At 46.3% G+C, this 15621-nt stretch overlaps 1 protein-coding gene across 1 annotated transcript in view; it reads left to right on the forward strand.

The window, feature by feature from the left end:
* Nucleotides 1-14850, forward strand: part of PNPLA2 (patatin like phospholipase domain containing 2) — a 56667-nt gene extending 41817 nt beyond the window's left edge. The window contains exons 4-9 of the mRNA XM_006265157.4: nucleotides 1412-1621; nucleotides 2517-2577; nucleotides 4842-5015; nucleotides 5560-5692; nucleotides 6671-6793; nucleotides 8787-14850. Of these exons, the coding sequence (XP_006265219.1) occupies nucleotides 1412-1621; nucleotides 2517-2577; nucleotides 4842-5015; nucleotides 5560-5692; nucleotides 6671-6793; nucleotides 8787-9051 (966 nt within the window). The 3' untranslated portion in view covers nucleotides 9052-14850. The remainder of the gene's footprint in view (nucleotides 1-1411; nucleotides 1622-2516; nucleotides 2578-4841; nucleotides 5016-5559; nucleotides 5693-6670; nucleotides 6794-8786) is intronic.
* The last annotated feature ends 771 nt before the right edge of the window (nucleotides 14851-15621 follow it).

Below are 15621 nucleotides of genomic sequence, written 5' to 3' on the forward strand. Positions count from 1 at the left end.
AAGACCCACCCTCATCATAAGCCTGGCTGCAACAGAAGCCAGAATTCAAGGACAGAATGAGTGTCCCAGTGTAGGGCATAGCTGGCTTTCCAGAGTATCTGCCAGCTCCTTGTTTGTTATCTTCTCCAAGATTTGCAGTCCCTCTGCCATGATCTGCTCTTTAGAGCTGTGTGTGTGTGTGTGTCTGTGTTTCCTGCCTACCAGCATCCCCTCTCCCCTGCTTGGATGGAGCTCCAGCCAGCTGCTGTTCATCCTTGCACTGTCTTCCATCAGGCACCATGGATGCTGGGAGACGGGGCTTATTTGCTTCCCCTCTGGTTCCTACAGGACTGCCGAAGATGGTGAAGGTGCCCATTTCTGTAGGCTGCTAATGGCTTTGCCCTCAAATGTCTCCCAATGGGACTGGCCATGCAGATCACCGCAGCTCAGTGGTGTACCTGGTATGAGGCTACTGGATGCTGGCTCATTACCCTTCAGGGGTCTCTTCTGTCTTAATACCACCATCAGCATATCCCTTTATCCTGTGGATGCTGCTTTCTTTGCCCAGGATGGCACTGAGAGGGGAGAGGTCATCTTGTTGAGCCTTGGCATAGCAATAATAATTCAAAGGATGCTTTAAATTCAGTTGTCATCCAAAATGAGCATGCCAGAAGCATAGTCTTTCCATGAAGAATAACAACAAACAGGTGCATGTTTGCAGTAAACCTGTATACAAAGCCAGAGCCCCTCTTAGTTTTGGCATGGGAATGAACCAAGCATAGCCAGCCAACATGTTCAATTTTATGCATGTTTTAAGGGGCATGCATGTGGCTTCCAGCTGGGCAAATAAACTAGCAACAAATCATCTACCATTGTTTTATTTTTGGCAAACTATCTTCCAGCAGGTTTTGGTGTTACTAACTCTCAGCTCAAACAGGATTAGGGCAGTGGTTTAGAAGAATGCGTCAAAGTAGAGACTTCCTTGCAAACCTGTTGTGGGGACTGTAGCTAGCTGTGATTGGTCATGGATGTGTCACCCTATTTGTTTTCTGCTTCTTGATTGGAAGGCTCCCAAATCCACAAAGGGGACTTAAGGTTGCTGGTACAAGTCTTTGTAAATCTATATTCCTTTTGTTAGGGAAAGGAGGTGCACTTTTTTTTTTTTTCTTCTGTAGCCCACAGACACTTTAGAGGAGAAACATCCTTGCAGAAAGCTGATTTATGGTGTCCATAATGACCTTTCATTAGATGTGAACTTGTTGCTCTTAGTTCAGCCAGCGCTAGCAAGGACGTCTTTGAAGCCCTGTCCCACCATGTGAGCACAGGCACAGATCCGTATAACAGTTTTCCCCTCTCAATCAGCATTCCTGACTCAAGGGTAAGGAAAACTCTTCATTCATTCATTCATGTGATTTTTTTTTATTCCTTCCAGAGGTATGTTGATGGAGGGATTTCGGATAACGTGCCACAATATGAGCTGAAGAACACGATCACCGTGTCTCCGTTCTCGGGTGAGAGTGACATCTGCCCCAGGGACAGCTCCACAAACATCCATGAGCTGAGAGTCGCCAACACCAGCATCCAGTTCAACCTTCGCAACCTCTACCGCCTCTCAAATGCCTTGTTCCCCCCAGAGCCTGTGGTGAGTCTCTTGTGGCCACTCAGGGCAGTTGCTGCCATGGGCTGCTTGTGCAGAGGGAGCTCTGGGTCTTATTTCCCCCCCACCCTCCAGTTGGAGAAGCCCAAGTTCATCCCAGAAGCATCTAAAATACATTATGTAGGTTTTGTTCCTTTGGAAAATCCTGAAATTAGGTCCTGGTGGAGTCTCAAGGAAAGTACTTTCATGTGCATCTAAGAGGCTTTTAGAATAAGGATGTAGGAACACCCAGAGCAGTCTGCTCTTCAGGTCTTTTGTTAAAGGCCCAGCTGGCACCAGCAACCATAGGCTGTTGATGGTGCCCCCAGTGCTAGCCAGCGAAACAGATGGTATGCTATAAATGGCTGCATGCTTTTCCCTTTTGGAACAAATAGAGCTGCTGATTGGCCCTGATATTTTTGTGCATAACAAACAAGTGAGTGCCCTGCTTAACTTGGCCCATACCCCCTCCCATTTCCTGGAGGACTTTATAAAGGCAGCTACACTGTGGGTCATCCTGGCACCTGCTAGGGAAGGCTTCCATTTTTGGCCTGCTGATGATCGAAGCAGCTTTTGTTGCACAGGAGGCTGAGAGATCCCCTTGCCCACAGCAGTGTGGCATCTCCATTCCCTCCCTTTTCTGGTCCAGGACTGAGCTTGGGAACAAGAGAACAAGAAAGTGAGGATAAGTGGTGGGAGGGAAGTGAGCAGACCTCCTGAGCCCTGCCCCACCTAGGCAGCAGGCTAAGGGAAGGGGGGAGGAAGATTTCTGTATTGCCTGCAGACCTCCTGGCACTAGGTTGAGAGTTGTGTAGTGCTGTAGTCAACAGAGCTGTCTCCAGGTCGCACTAGTTCATCCCCTCCCTGCCCGAAATGACCTGCCCTATCTGTGTCTGTGCAGGTGCTGCGAGAGATGTGCAAACAGGGCTACCGGGATGCACTGCGCTTCCTGAAGAAAAACGGTAAGGAGCAGAATATCAGCATTTGCACAAAAGAGAGGGTGCCTGAACCGTTTAACCCCTGCTATGCTGCAGGCTGAATCTGATCTGCATAAATTCCTGGTGGTGTGAGGGGGGGTGCTGGTTGTAGCCATGTTGGTGTAAGGACATAGGCAGACCAGGTTCATTGGGTAGATGTGATATCCTTTTATTAGACCAACTAAATAGTTGGAAAAAATTCTTTGCCTGGTGGAGGGTGTTTGTGCCCAAAAGCTTGCAAAGAACTTCCATATTTCACAGTGTATAAGTTGAGTTTTGAAGCCCAATTTTTGGGGCTTAAAAATGTAACTTGACTTTTTATACACCATGTCCCATCCCCTGTGAGCAGTGCTGCTTGGGCCACACCAGCACCGCTCACAGGGGAAGGGGCTACACACACCAAGCTTGGCCTAGTCCCCTGCATGTGGCATGTCCCCAGCCAAGTGCCAAGACTGGCACCACTCGCAGGGGATGGGGACGGGCTCAGTGCTTGGCTACAACAGTCCCATCCCTTGCAAGCAGCACTGGTGCAGCCCAGGCAGTGCTGCTCACAGGGGATAGGGCCACACCAGCTGAACTCAGCTCCCTGTGTTGACCTGTACTCAGCAGTGCCACTCACAGTAGCAGGCTTGGTGCTGGGCTGGCATGGCCCAGGCAGTGCTGCTTGCAGAGGATGCGGTGCATCAGCTGAGCCCAGCCCCAACTAATACACTTTGCCTGTGCTAATCTTAACCTTTTGCGTCAGAAAATGGGTCAGGTTATACATGATGTCAACACATATGCTATAAAATACGGTATTTCGTTGGTCTAATAAGATATCACATTTACCCAAAGAACCTTGCCAGGTGGGTGGGGGTGGGGGTACAGTCCAAAATGATTCCTGGTCGAGTCAGGAGGACTCTGCCTGTGAATATTTGCCTTAAATATTTTAGGTGGTGAAAGTAACATCCCAGGTGTAGTTCAGCATTTCTGGGACCAGAGTGCTCCTGTCCTCTACAGCCATGCTGTAAAAGCTTCCGCTCGAACTTTACAGCCAGTTTCCTTCATTAACGCAGATGCAATTGGAGACGGCATGTGTCTGTCTGTGGTGCCACCTTGTGGCAGGCCCTTTGCAAATCAAGTTTACTCGCTCATTTTGTTGGGTGTGCTTGGGCCCCATGTGCATCAAGGAAGCAGATGTAGTTTCTTGGCTCTGTGTTGTTGGATGAGGCTATGCTGGGGAAAGCCCAGCTTTGTGTCAATGCAAAGCATAGGTGTTAGGGGTCCGTACTGGAGCAGTATAGCGACATGGTTGCTAATGATCTTAAAATGCAGAGCCTTACCAATATGTCAAATGGGCATAGATTCGTATTTCCTAGTACAGATCCAGCCCAGCATACATGTGAGGGCCTTCAGCGTGCGTAGATCTAACATACCTGCGTGCATTGGGACTTAGTTGGCCATTAGAACAAAGGACAGCAAAGCAGTTCTGAAAGGACTAGCTTGCAGTACTTATGGAACATGCTAAGAGATCTGCTTTTCTGGTTGGGGGAAGGCTCTCTAGCCTTGAGCAAGTGCACCAGAAATCTAATGTGATGCATAATAGTATTGTGGAGGGAGGCAGCCCAAATAGCTCCATCAGTTGGTGGCGGTAGGGATTCTGTATCGGCTATGAAGTTCCTTCCCTTGAGGGATGAGATGAGACAGAGTGCCACCTTTTATCTAAGCTGCCATCAAGTGAAATGATTACAGGTGTCCCTCACTTTATGCTGTACATGTATTCCTGGAAAACGGCATATAACTTGAATTCACAAAAAGGGAACTCACTTTACAATGTAACAAATAGGGATACGTTCCAAGACCTCAACTGGACTGACTCCCAGACCCATTTCTACCACTTTTACAAGACAACGTTTGTACTCGCCAACAGCAGACAGTACACACAGGCACAGGGTGGTGGTGAATGTTACCATAATGGGGATGGCAACTTCAGAAACACATGTTGCAGACAACTAGTGAGGAGTACAGATCCACACGGGAGACTGTGTATTTTGGTGTACATTACTCCCACAATGCCCTGCACAGGGCAGCTGACTGCAGGCTTCCGCCACACCGATCATATAAGAGTGAGTTTACCTTGCATATAATGAATTTTTGGTATAAAAAGGATCATTGCATAAGAGTAAATTCGCCCATGCAGAACTCGCATAAAGCAAGGGAAACCTGTACTTTGAGTCACTACAATCTCACTGTATGCCTTCTGTCTCCAGGTCTTTTTAATCACCCAAAGCCTACAGGTCCACTACTTGCCATCAAAAACTCTGCAGAGGAGGAGGATGCAGAAGAGGAGGAAATCAGCGCTGAGGACCAGATGGAAGAGAACTCTGCCCTAGCTGTTGTTGAAGATGATATCTTTGACCACTTGCCACCCAGAGTGAACCAAGGTATAGTCTGGGAAGAGAACAGTTGGATGCTTCTGCCTGTCCCATTTGAAAGTCTATTTCCTTTCTAAACTGATCAGCACATCTCATCAGACTCTTGGGATGTGGGGGGAGTGTCATTTGTGTGATGGCCATCAGAGACCTCAAAAGCCAAGTTTTTCTACTTCCTGACCCCAAGAGCCAGGTTCTGTAGTAGTAGGTTGACAGACGCTCATCCTCTTGAGACTGAGGGAGATGCGTAGTGCAACCTGATGGGTTAATTGTTTGAGGAGGTCCAGTAAACTGGTCAGAAAACTCCTTTGCCTCTTTTCCACATAAATGGGAGAGGATGAATTTTATCTGGTTGTTTTCCCATGAGCCAGGTGAAGCTAGATGCTTGTGCTCTTTGTCCCTTTGTTCAGAAAGTGCTGATACAGTGTGTGAGATTTCCAGGCAGGTAGGTCAGTGTTTTATAGCTTTTGTGGTACTGGAGAGAGGGTGGCTGTGCCAGAAAAATCTAGTTTAGGCTGTCAAGTAATTGGCTACCCATGTTCTTCTCCATCTGCAGCCCTTATGGAGGTTTGTGCTGAGCAAGGGGGCCGGTTTACTGGGGTTTCCAAGCTGCTGCCTGTACGTCTGGTCTCTGCCATGATGATCCCATACATGCTGCCTTTAGAGTCTGCCATCTCCTTCACAGTCAGGTAGGCCTCAGGCTTGTTTTCATTCCTACCTACCACTGTTTAGCATTCAGCATGGTTGGCTGGAGGGCAAAAACTAGATTTGTTACAGCCTTGCTTGCTACACAAGAGCTGGTCAGGTCAGGAGGGACCTTGCTTCAGTTCTTGTGAGTCAATTGTGTCTGGGCTTCAGCCACAGCCAGTTGGACTCAGTTGTTCGAACATAACTGGCTTCCAGAATGCATCCTGGTGAGACTGCAGTACACTTCCCCTTGAGTAGCTAATGAAGCCTTTACACGTGGAAGTGGGCAGGTGCAAGGTAGAAACCTAGAATAGAGGAATGAAGGATGCCTGGGTGGAAGTAGCATAGTCCTGTCTCTCCTGGGTGGGGGGAAGAGCACTCTCGTTAATCCTTGAAAATTTACTGTGGTGTTTTGGATTGGAGTGGGGAAGGGGAAGGGGAATGATCTTATTTTGCCACCCAAGCTGTTTTCTGGCAGCTAACAAGTCCATGGGTCTTTGGGTCTTGTTGCTTTTGGTGCCTAACAAAAACACTTCCTCCTCCCTTGCTGCTCCTCTTCTTCCCCCTTCTTTCCTCCCCCCCCCCCAAGCTTGTAAGTTGTTTAAAAATGCGTGTGGTGAGAGTATACATATGACACTTAAAGATCAAATGCCTCTCCTGTGGTACAGTTACTTCCTGCTTGAGTTGCATGAACTGCATGAGATGGCAACACAGAGGAAAATCAATGAGTACCTCTGCCATGCTTTTCAGAACAAGGGGTCTGCCCTATCAGGAAGTGGTAGAAGCACCATTATTCTAGCTGTTTCAAACTGGCTTGGATGAAGCCTTGACAAGGCTTGTGATAAGGAACAATTCTGCTTTGGTCCCAGGGGCTTGGGTTAGATAGTCTGCAAGATGGCTTTTTTTCTGCTGTCATACCTATGGAGAGCCACCTACAGCCCTTCACCTAATAGTCCTGTTTCTTCCCCTCCTCTCCTCAGGCTCCTGGAATGGCTGCCAGATGTCCCTGAGGACATTAGGTGGATGAAGGAACAGATGAGTAAAGTCTGCAACTATCTCATGAAGGAAGCCAAGAAGAAGCTAGGCAACCATCTCTCAGCCAGGTATGACTGTTTTCATCTTAGCCCTCCTTTTGCAGTGGTCTTCCTTTGCCTGGAGAGGGGTGGAATGCAGGCAGAAGAAAGGGGATCCTTCATTGCACGTTCTTGTAGTCCTTGCAGGGATTCCAGGAGGACATTGTTGTGAAGAGGTACCATAGCAATGGGCATGATTTCATAGACAAGGCTGGTGCCTGTCTGCCTGGCATTTGTCAGAGGTTCAAGGGTTCCTCCAAAGATCAGTGGCAGTTTCTGCTTAGCAAATAGTCACACTGTTGCATTGCAAGAAAGGGCAAAAAACGTGGCATGTACAAAAGCCCTCTGACTGCAGTAGCAAAAGGCAAGAGTAGGATATGTGGAGTGTGATTACTCGGTACTGAAGTATGCAGAGAGAGCTTTCAGCGTTGCTTGTTTGCACTGTGCTTTAGCTGTAGCCTGTGCCATTAGTACTGATGCCCCTCAGGCAGCAGAATGTGCTCTGAGGATGAAGTAAAGTGTATATGACCTATTGCAGTGGTTCCCGATCTCATCTAGACTTGAGGCATCTCACAGAAAATGCCAGCTCTTAATTTTCACTCTTTCTGTAGTCAAAAAAAAAATTAGAGTAATTCCTATGTTGTGAAGAACTTGAACCATAACAGGTCAGAGTGGTTTTGACACTGGATTCCTCTTTGAAGTCTTTGGGTGTACTTTGTGTGCGGGCTGGGAGTGGTCCGAGGCCCTTGGGGGGTTTTTCTTGCGTGGTGGGCTGTGGCCAGCAGCCCGGACACGCCAGGTCAGGGAAGACAGGCGGCACGCTAGAATTAGGCACGGACGCTTAGTGGTTGATTTAAGATTATTTTACTTACACCGAAGATGGTCGCGGTGCAGGCAGGAAAACTTGCTTGAGTTGCGGTTACAAAACAAAACAAAAAAAACCTCGAACCTGCAGAACATAAGGGTACGTCGCAATGGGGTTTCGGCGACGGGAGATGAACAAAAACCTCGAGAGTACGTCGCAATGGGGGTTTTGGCGACGGGAAGAAAAAAACTGCAGGACTCAAACCCCGGGTAGAGCTCTGGATTCACTCACACGAAGTTTGCTAGGCTCCGTGGAACTTGCGCGCAGGGAAGGGTACGTCGAGGGATCAGGCGGCGACGGGGAGAGGCGAGAAGCTGATCAGACCCCTGTAGCCTTCTTGAGATGCACGCTGGGTCCGATAGGCTCCACAGCATTTAGAGATCTTCACGGGATGTGAAGTTCTTCTCCTCCTGATAGTCATGGAGTCCTCCAACTTGGGCGGAAACCACTCAAGCCTCTTATACGGCTAGCAAGCCAATCGCTAGCCGCCACGTAGGAATAATTTAGAACTGGCCAATAGTGGGGCGCAAATTTGAATACAGATGGCGGGAACTCCTTGCAACGTGCATTTCTATGTTGCAACGAAGAAATGCACCCTGCAAAGAAAGCTACAAGTGGCGGGAAATAATTTAGCAGTGCTGAAGCACACACAAACAAAAATCACACCCTTGGGTTGTGACACTTTGTGAATCATGTGTAGGTGTTTGCACACCTAACTGTGCTAACATTGCATGGCCTGTGGCACCTTTGAAAGGATCTTGATCCAACCTGTGGTTCTGTGGCTCCCTGATTTGAGAATCGCTGGCCTGTAGGATGAAGCAAAATTACTTACTTCTTGTAGTAAGTAACTAACTAACAGAAGCTAAGGAGCCAACTCTGCTCACTTTTCTGCTCTCTGTGTATTGTGTGCAGAGTTGCTTTTACTTTTGTCCAACAGAAGCTTTATTGACCGAAACTGATGTTACGGTATTTCCTCATGTTTTATGATGCACGCTTCAATTTCCAGTAGATGTTTTTGGAGAAAAGGTGCATATTGTATGTGAGAAAATATGGCAAAGGTCTCCTGGGTCCCAGTCCACGGGACCATGCTGTCTGAGCTCCCTTCCCCTTCTTCCTCTTGCCTTTCAAAGTTATAACCCCCCTTTCTCTGCCTTTCAGGCTTTACTACCACCTTGAACTCCGAAGGACCCAGAGCCTGCCCATCCCACTGTCCTCTGCCTGCGGTGAGGCACTGCCTCAGTGGATGCGAAGCAACCTCTCGTTGACAGATGTTATGATGAAGTGGGAGGAGTACCAGCGCCAGCTCATGCTGGGTTTGCTCTGCATCAATGTGAACATGCAGGCCTCCATCTTCCCGCAGGAAGGGCTGAAGATGAGACCCCCAGTACCAGACTGTGTGCAAGAGAGCCTTCCACTCTTCTGAGTTCACTGCTGCCACCATGGGGTGGGGGGGAGGGAGCAGAGGGGTGGGCAGCATCGGTGATGCACCTGGCAACCTGCCACCTTGGGGCCATTATTGCCCTGCATAGGGGACTTCCTGTAAACAAGAAGACAGCAGTCAGTGGAATGAAACGTAGCTGATTTGCCCCTTGCTTTGCTAGGCAAGGGACATCCTGTTAGCATGATCACGTTGGCTCGTGATAACCACTTAAAGACACGTATCAACACCCAGCAACAGGGAGATGGCAGTGACTTTTGGCCGCACCATAGCAATTCTAGCTGGGCTTCCTTGGGAGACGTACCTGGAACTGCTGGGTTTTCTTTCAAGTAGTTTAGGGGACCTAGTTAGTGTTCTAGAATGTTTTTGTTTGCTTGTTTTAATTGTGTCTGATTTTAATTATTTAAAAACAATTTGATGTCCTTTGGCCCTTCACTGTGCTACCAAAAGGTAGAGCAGCCTGCAGTGCCAAACCAGCCATCAGGTAAGCCTTGAGCCTACCCCTCAGGTCTCCTTTTTTGGAGCCAAAGTTCTTTTTACCTCTGTCCATGTTCCTTATCCCCTCTTGAAGCCAACTCCAGTCTTGTTGCTATCAACACAGATTTCACTGGCACTGGGACTGGAGATTTGCAGGAGTCAACCTGACACCCATGGTTACTCCAGGCTTCCTTCATTTCTTCTCCTCTGTCTCTCTTGTTTCCGTCTCTTAAGGGGTCTATGTCAGGCCTGGCTTTTGGAGGCCTGGCATCTATAGTGCTAACACTAGCTGGGATGCTTCCCTTCCCTCTCCACCTCCTTCTCCCTGTCCCCAAGAAGTTGGATAACGACTTCAGAGTTTGTTTTTTCAAAGTCATTTTGTGGGATTTAGATGCCCAGTTTCCACTAATTTGAATTGAAATAATTTTGAAAAATTCCCACCTTGTTTCCCAGTATGGGCTCAACAGATGCCATGGGGGGGAAGAGGGAAAGGATATGAAGGGCTTGTAAGATGGCAGAAAGTGAGATTGCATTGTGCATGTTTCCAGATGGTTTGTAGTGGGATGGTGCAGCAGGTTCCCAGCAGATGGGTATCTGAGTTGAGAGAGGGCCAGGTTCAAGTTTCAGCTCCAAGGGACCGTGGTGTTGGGTAACTTTGAAACCAGACTGTGCTGGTGCAACAGAACGGAACTTGACTGAAGTCAGTGTCCACGTTGGTGATGAACATGGACCGTAGCAGTGAGGTAGATGGCACTCCACCTTTACAGGTGGGACCTGCTTGCTTTACATGTTGACTGATGATGGTGGTGTCAAGATGGATAGCCAGGAAGAACGAGCAGGAGGAATGAGGAAGCCATGGAGCGAAACAAGAAGTGCCTTCATACAGCCTACTGCCTATTTTGTTACTTAAGACAAATCGGTGGGATTATACTGGGGCTGAACTTTGCTCACTGCTTCACTTGCCTTTTCATTGGTGCTGCCTTGAAATGTCCATCCCAAGGTAACCCGTTAACCTTATGCTGCTTGTGTGCTTACAGCTAAGCTATTTGGCACATTTTCCCTGAGAAGATGCCTGTCTAGTTTCATCATTGACTCGCTTTGTAAATGCAAAATGGCCTCATTTTTTTTTTTCCCCTAGGGCTGAGGGATGACTTCTGCTGGGAACTGCACATACCACAAGCCAAAAGCCCTCATCTTCTGACTGTCTGTGATGCACAGACCTTTCAGATGGTTTTATCTTCACGATGCATCTGGCTGTGCACGGCTTCTTTCTACCTGTCCTAGCACAAACAATCTTCAGCAGGCCAAAGCAAATGCATACGTTCTTTGCAAGGGAACAGAATGGGGAGATCTCAAGTTTTATATTTAAATATACCCAGAATTGTGACTTGTAAAAGGTCCTCGAATGTCACTGTATATAACTCTGGTGCCAGGAGCTATGTAAATAACTGAGAGCTTGGAGAAGGAGAGGAAATAATCCAACAGATCACATGTGTTCTGGTCACATTGAGAAATGGTAGTTTACTTTCAAAAGGTGAAGGGCTTTGTTTTTTGTGTTTTTTTGTTTTGTTTTTTTTTAGTAGCAGTGTCCTCTACCTACACTTGAGGTGGGTATGAGAGTTTGATTCAAATGAAGAGCATTCCTGGGAATGACCTACATTCCTACAATTTCTGGCAGGAAATGGTTAGATGCTTAACTGCTTGTCACAGAATTCATTCTGTAGTAACCAGATGACTGTGGGGAGCCTTGGCACTAAGGGCCTGGTGGTGGTTGATCTGTCTGTTCCCACAGGGGCTTGGTATGGAAACAAGCTTATGTGACTTGGAACGTAATTTTGCCAGTCTTGCATTTGACACTATGTACAGAACGGAAGTGCCTGGAGAATTGATTAAATGAACTTGGTGTTTCTCTTCACCATAGTCTAATTTAGCCTTTCTCTAATGTCACATTGTTAAGGCAGTGGAAATAGGAGTCAGAGGTGCTTGCTGCCTGTCTATAGCCATATGCTGAGTGCATCGGTAGCGCACCAAAAGGGAAGAAGATTCTTTCACTGCCCTAGAGTCATGGAAAATTAGGGTTGAAGGGACTTCAGGAGGTCACCTAGTCCAGTGCCCTGCTTAAAGCAGGACCATCCCCAACTACATCATCCCAGCCAAGGCTTTGTTTAACCTGGTTTTAAAAACTCCATGGATAGAGATCCCATAATCCTTGGGTAATCTGTTCCAGTGCTTCACTACCCTCCTTCTTTCCCCACAAGAGAGGCCACATTGGCATAACCTCAGTGAGATGTCCCTTCCATAAAATGCTTGCCTTGCCATGGGTTACATTCTTATCTGGGAACAGCTAATCCTTGCCTGCCTGGCTGCCCACCCGCCCGCCTGCCGACTCTCTCTTTCCCCCTCCGCCCCCCCCCCCAAAAAAGGAAAAAAAACTTCAGCAGAATGCTTATTAATTGGGAGGTGGGGAAGGAAAGGGAATTGCCCTTATACACATTTGGTTTAGGATCAAGGGTAGGAGAGGGCAAATTTCTTTCTGGAGGAGGTTGTGTGTGGGAGCCCCATGCCCTTGGGTCTGCCTGATTTGTGTAAACATATTTATGGAGAGGGTGAGGCAGTCTTTTTTCCACTTGTGTCCTATTCCTTCTGCTGCCCTGGTAAAGCACTAACATATTAAATGAATCTTCCAGCAGCAGAACTTTGGGTGGAAATTCTTCTTTCAAGCAAAGTCTTACTAAGCAGCCACACTATGGCAGGCATGACCCTGGGTTTCCTTCAGCTTTCTTCTGCTAGGATTGCAGAATGGTGTGATATAGAGGTACTCTAGTCCCTGGGGTGAGTCATATGGTTTGAGAGATCCAGGAAGTTGGCAAGTTCCTGTTCATGCATTTCCAAGTACTTGATTTCTGGAGTCAATAGAAGCCATGACTTGGAACCTACACTTAGCTTTCATCCCCATTTCTGGCAACCACTCCAACCTTCCAATGAATGAATCCAGCTACTAGAAAAGACACTTTCTCATCTTTTGGATTATGCACCAAGAAACCAAAGTCCAGTTTTAAACTGGGTCTTGCCAGAAAAGCCAATTCTTCAGGGTCGAACAAATGTGACCATGCATAACACAATTTGTGACACAGTGGATTAACTCCTTCCCTGCCTTCAAGAATGTATGACATGGCATCCCCTTAGCTTTCAGACTCTGGAAAATGTGTGGCACAGAGGATGTTGCAGGTCAACTTATAGATTTTGAGTCACCTTTTGCTGGGGTCATGATCTGGTTGGGAGTATTTTTTTCAAAGCCAAAATACCCCAAATTCCTTTTGTTAAAAAAAAAAAAAAAAATAGGAGTTATGTAGCTTAAGTTCACCCATGGTCATTTATAGATTCTCTTCAAAGTAGTTTATGAATATTGTATTTCTAGCCAACACGCAATAGAACAAAAACTGTAGTCCTGTAAAATAATGCCTTTCAGATGGCTGTTATGCAGCATTGCATATGCCCGAACTCCAGAAGTCTATCAAAATGCTTTACTGGCTTTAAAAGACTATGAATTGAGCCTGCAGTGATTTTTATGGGGCATAGTTGACTTATGATCATAGTGGCATTCCCCACCTAACCTCTTGACAACTACATGGTAAATGATAAATCTGTTGAGCAGCAGCTGATTAAATGATATAGTTATATAAGCCTAATATTATACCACCTGCCAACTGAACCTGAATTTGACGTGGGGGCTTCCAAATTGAGGTTGGTTATGGGACAGAAATTCCTTCTGCAATGATGCACACAAGTGAGGCAGCCTACAGAATAACCAGCTACACGCACGGCTGCTCATCAGTGTATGGAGCTTTTGGAAGTCTCATATCCTAGGACCAAAAGACCTTTTATAACTTTCTAAAAATATTTTAATTTGCCTTGTGACTAGTCGGTGTAGATGATGTGTGTGCTGGTAGGCAGACAAAAAAGCAGCTGGCTAGAGCTCTCTCTTTAAATGCTCTCTCTGGCCTTGAGGGTCTTGCTTCACATGCATAATATCTTATTTTTCAGAGGTACTGAGCTTCAGCATCTCCCAATGAAGTCCCTAATAACTGCCAGTGCTGGGCAGTTCTGCAAACTAAGCCTTAGGCAGGAACCCAAAATCAGAAGCACGCAAACCAAGACACCTCTCTGAAAACATGGTTTGAGAGAAACCAACAAAATAGGTGTTTGCACAGTGGCTTGGAGCCAGTCTGTGGTTGCATTGGTGTTTGGGTGCGATTCTCTCTTATCTGCTAGTAACAGTGTGTAGAATTAGTGGTGAAAGAGAGAAAAATCCTTCCAATATGAGCCAGTCACCTGGGGACTAGCACAAGGTTACTTCCCACAACAGCTTCCTGGTGCTTTGTTTAAAGTAATTTTGAGACGTCTCAAACCATGCAGTTTCTGCTGCTTTCAAGCCCAGATCATCTGTATTTTGGAGCTCCTGTTTATTTCTACAATGCAAATACCACTTGCTGCTTTTAATGAGGCATATAGCTGTGTGTGTGTGTGTGTCAATTAATTTATGCAATGGTGTATAGTGGTTTTGTGTCATATGATGCTATGTGCACTATACTATATTTCACATGTGCCTTTTTTCCCTTGGGCTTCAGTCTATTTCCTACCCCTATCCAGTCTCCCTGGGGTACCTGCTTTGCTAAATTCAGCAGCAGTCGTTTGTTAGCCATTATGGCATCTATAAAAGGAATATAGCTCTAGCTAGCCCATCTACTGCCACTCATGTGCAGCTCCATTAGGGCAAGTGTCTGACCCACTGGCACTCTGAAGTGCTACAAACCAGTTTCTGATACAGTGCAGGAAAACCAAGATGCCAAATGGAGGTGTAGAAGAGTAGTCCTAAGATGACTCTTTCATTTCAGAATTTTCTCTGAGCTGAGGAAAATTAGTACTGAATAAAAAAGAACTCTGTATGTTAAATCCTTCTGAGAGCTGTGCCAATGTGAGCTTTAGGCGAGAAAATCTTTTTTGCAGGGAGCATGCAGAACAAATGTAAAGAGCTGTAGGAGTTTGCTGAAGTCGTGGCACCAATTAGACCAATGACAATATATGCAATTGCTTTATTTACACATCAAGGTCATTTATGTAGCACTTGAACATTCACTTGAAAGTTCAGCATTAAATTTTTGATGCACTTGTGCACATGTTCCCTCCCTCCCTCCCTCCCTCCCTCTCTCTCTCTCTCTCTCTCTCTCTCATATTTTGCTAAAGGAAGTATAAGTATTTATTTTGACAGAAATGCACTTCTAATAAAATCTTCCTACATTTAGTTAACAGATTGTATGACTCATTTGTGTTCCCTTAAAGGTTTATTAAATAAATGCACTCAAGTCTACAGCTCAAATCTGAAAATTCATGTAGTTCAGGTTGATGATAACTACTTGTCTTTGTTGTAGAGGGTGTATAGACCAGGGATTTCTAGTCCAGCTTCTGCTGACTTGGGCTGTAGTTCTTTTTTGGTTGTCTCAATATTGGGGCCCCCAGGTGGGGACAAGTGACATCTAGAACTCAAAAATGCTGAGGACCCCTGAATAGAAGATGTGGATACTCCACATTTCTGGAAAACTGGCTCTAGTGGCAACTCATTTTGTACTTGGACAGAGACATCCCAAATTCCAGGTCAGTCCTGGACAAATTTGGCTAGGGCTGTGCTTACAGTTTCTTGGTGTTTATAAAATGGGGTGATGACACATTCAACTTTTGTGGGCTTTTTTATCGAGACAAATGGAAAGGTTTGGAGTATTGCTGGATATCCTACACAAACAGAATGGTTTTCACTTGGTATACTGTAATTAGCAAAGAGCAGCCATCTCTAACAGACCAGAGCTTGCTCCTAATGTCTAAGCCTCTATCTGCTCACTTTAATTATTGACTTGAGAGGGCCCATCTAGCTAATTTACCAGGTTACTAATGACTGAAGAGACTACTGCCAAACCAGTTTAAGAGTTACTTGTGATCTGGGCTTCCTTTTTATGTGAACAATAAGTGAGGGAAAAAAGACTGAAGGGAGATGAGAAGGATTGGTAAGATGGTGTTTTTTTAGGA

This window comes from Alligator mississippiensis, chromosome 2 (assembly GCF_030867095.1).
Source record: "Alligator mississippiensis isolate rAllMis1 chromosome 2, rAllMis1, whole genome shotgun sequence".
NCBI classification, from domain to species: Eukaryota; Metazoa; Chordata; order Crocodylia; family Alligatoridae; genus Alligator; species Alligator mississippiensis.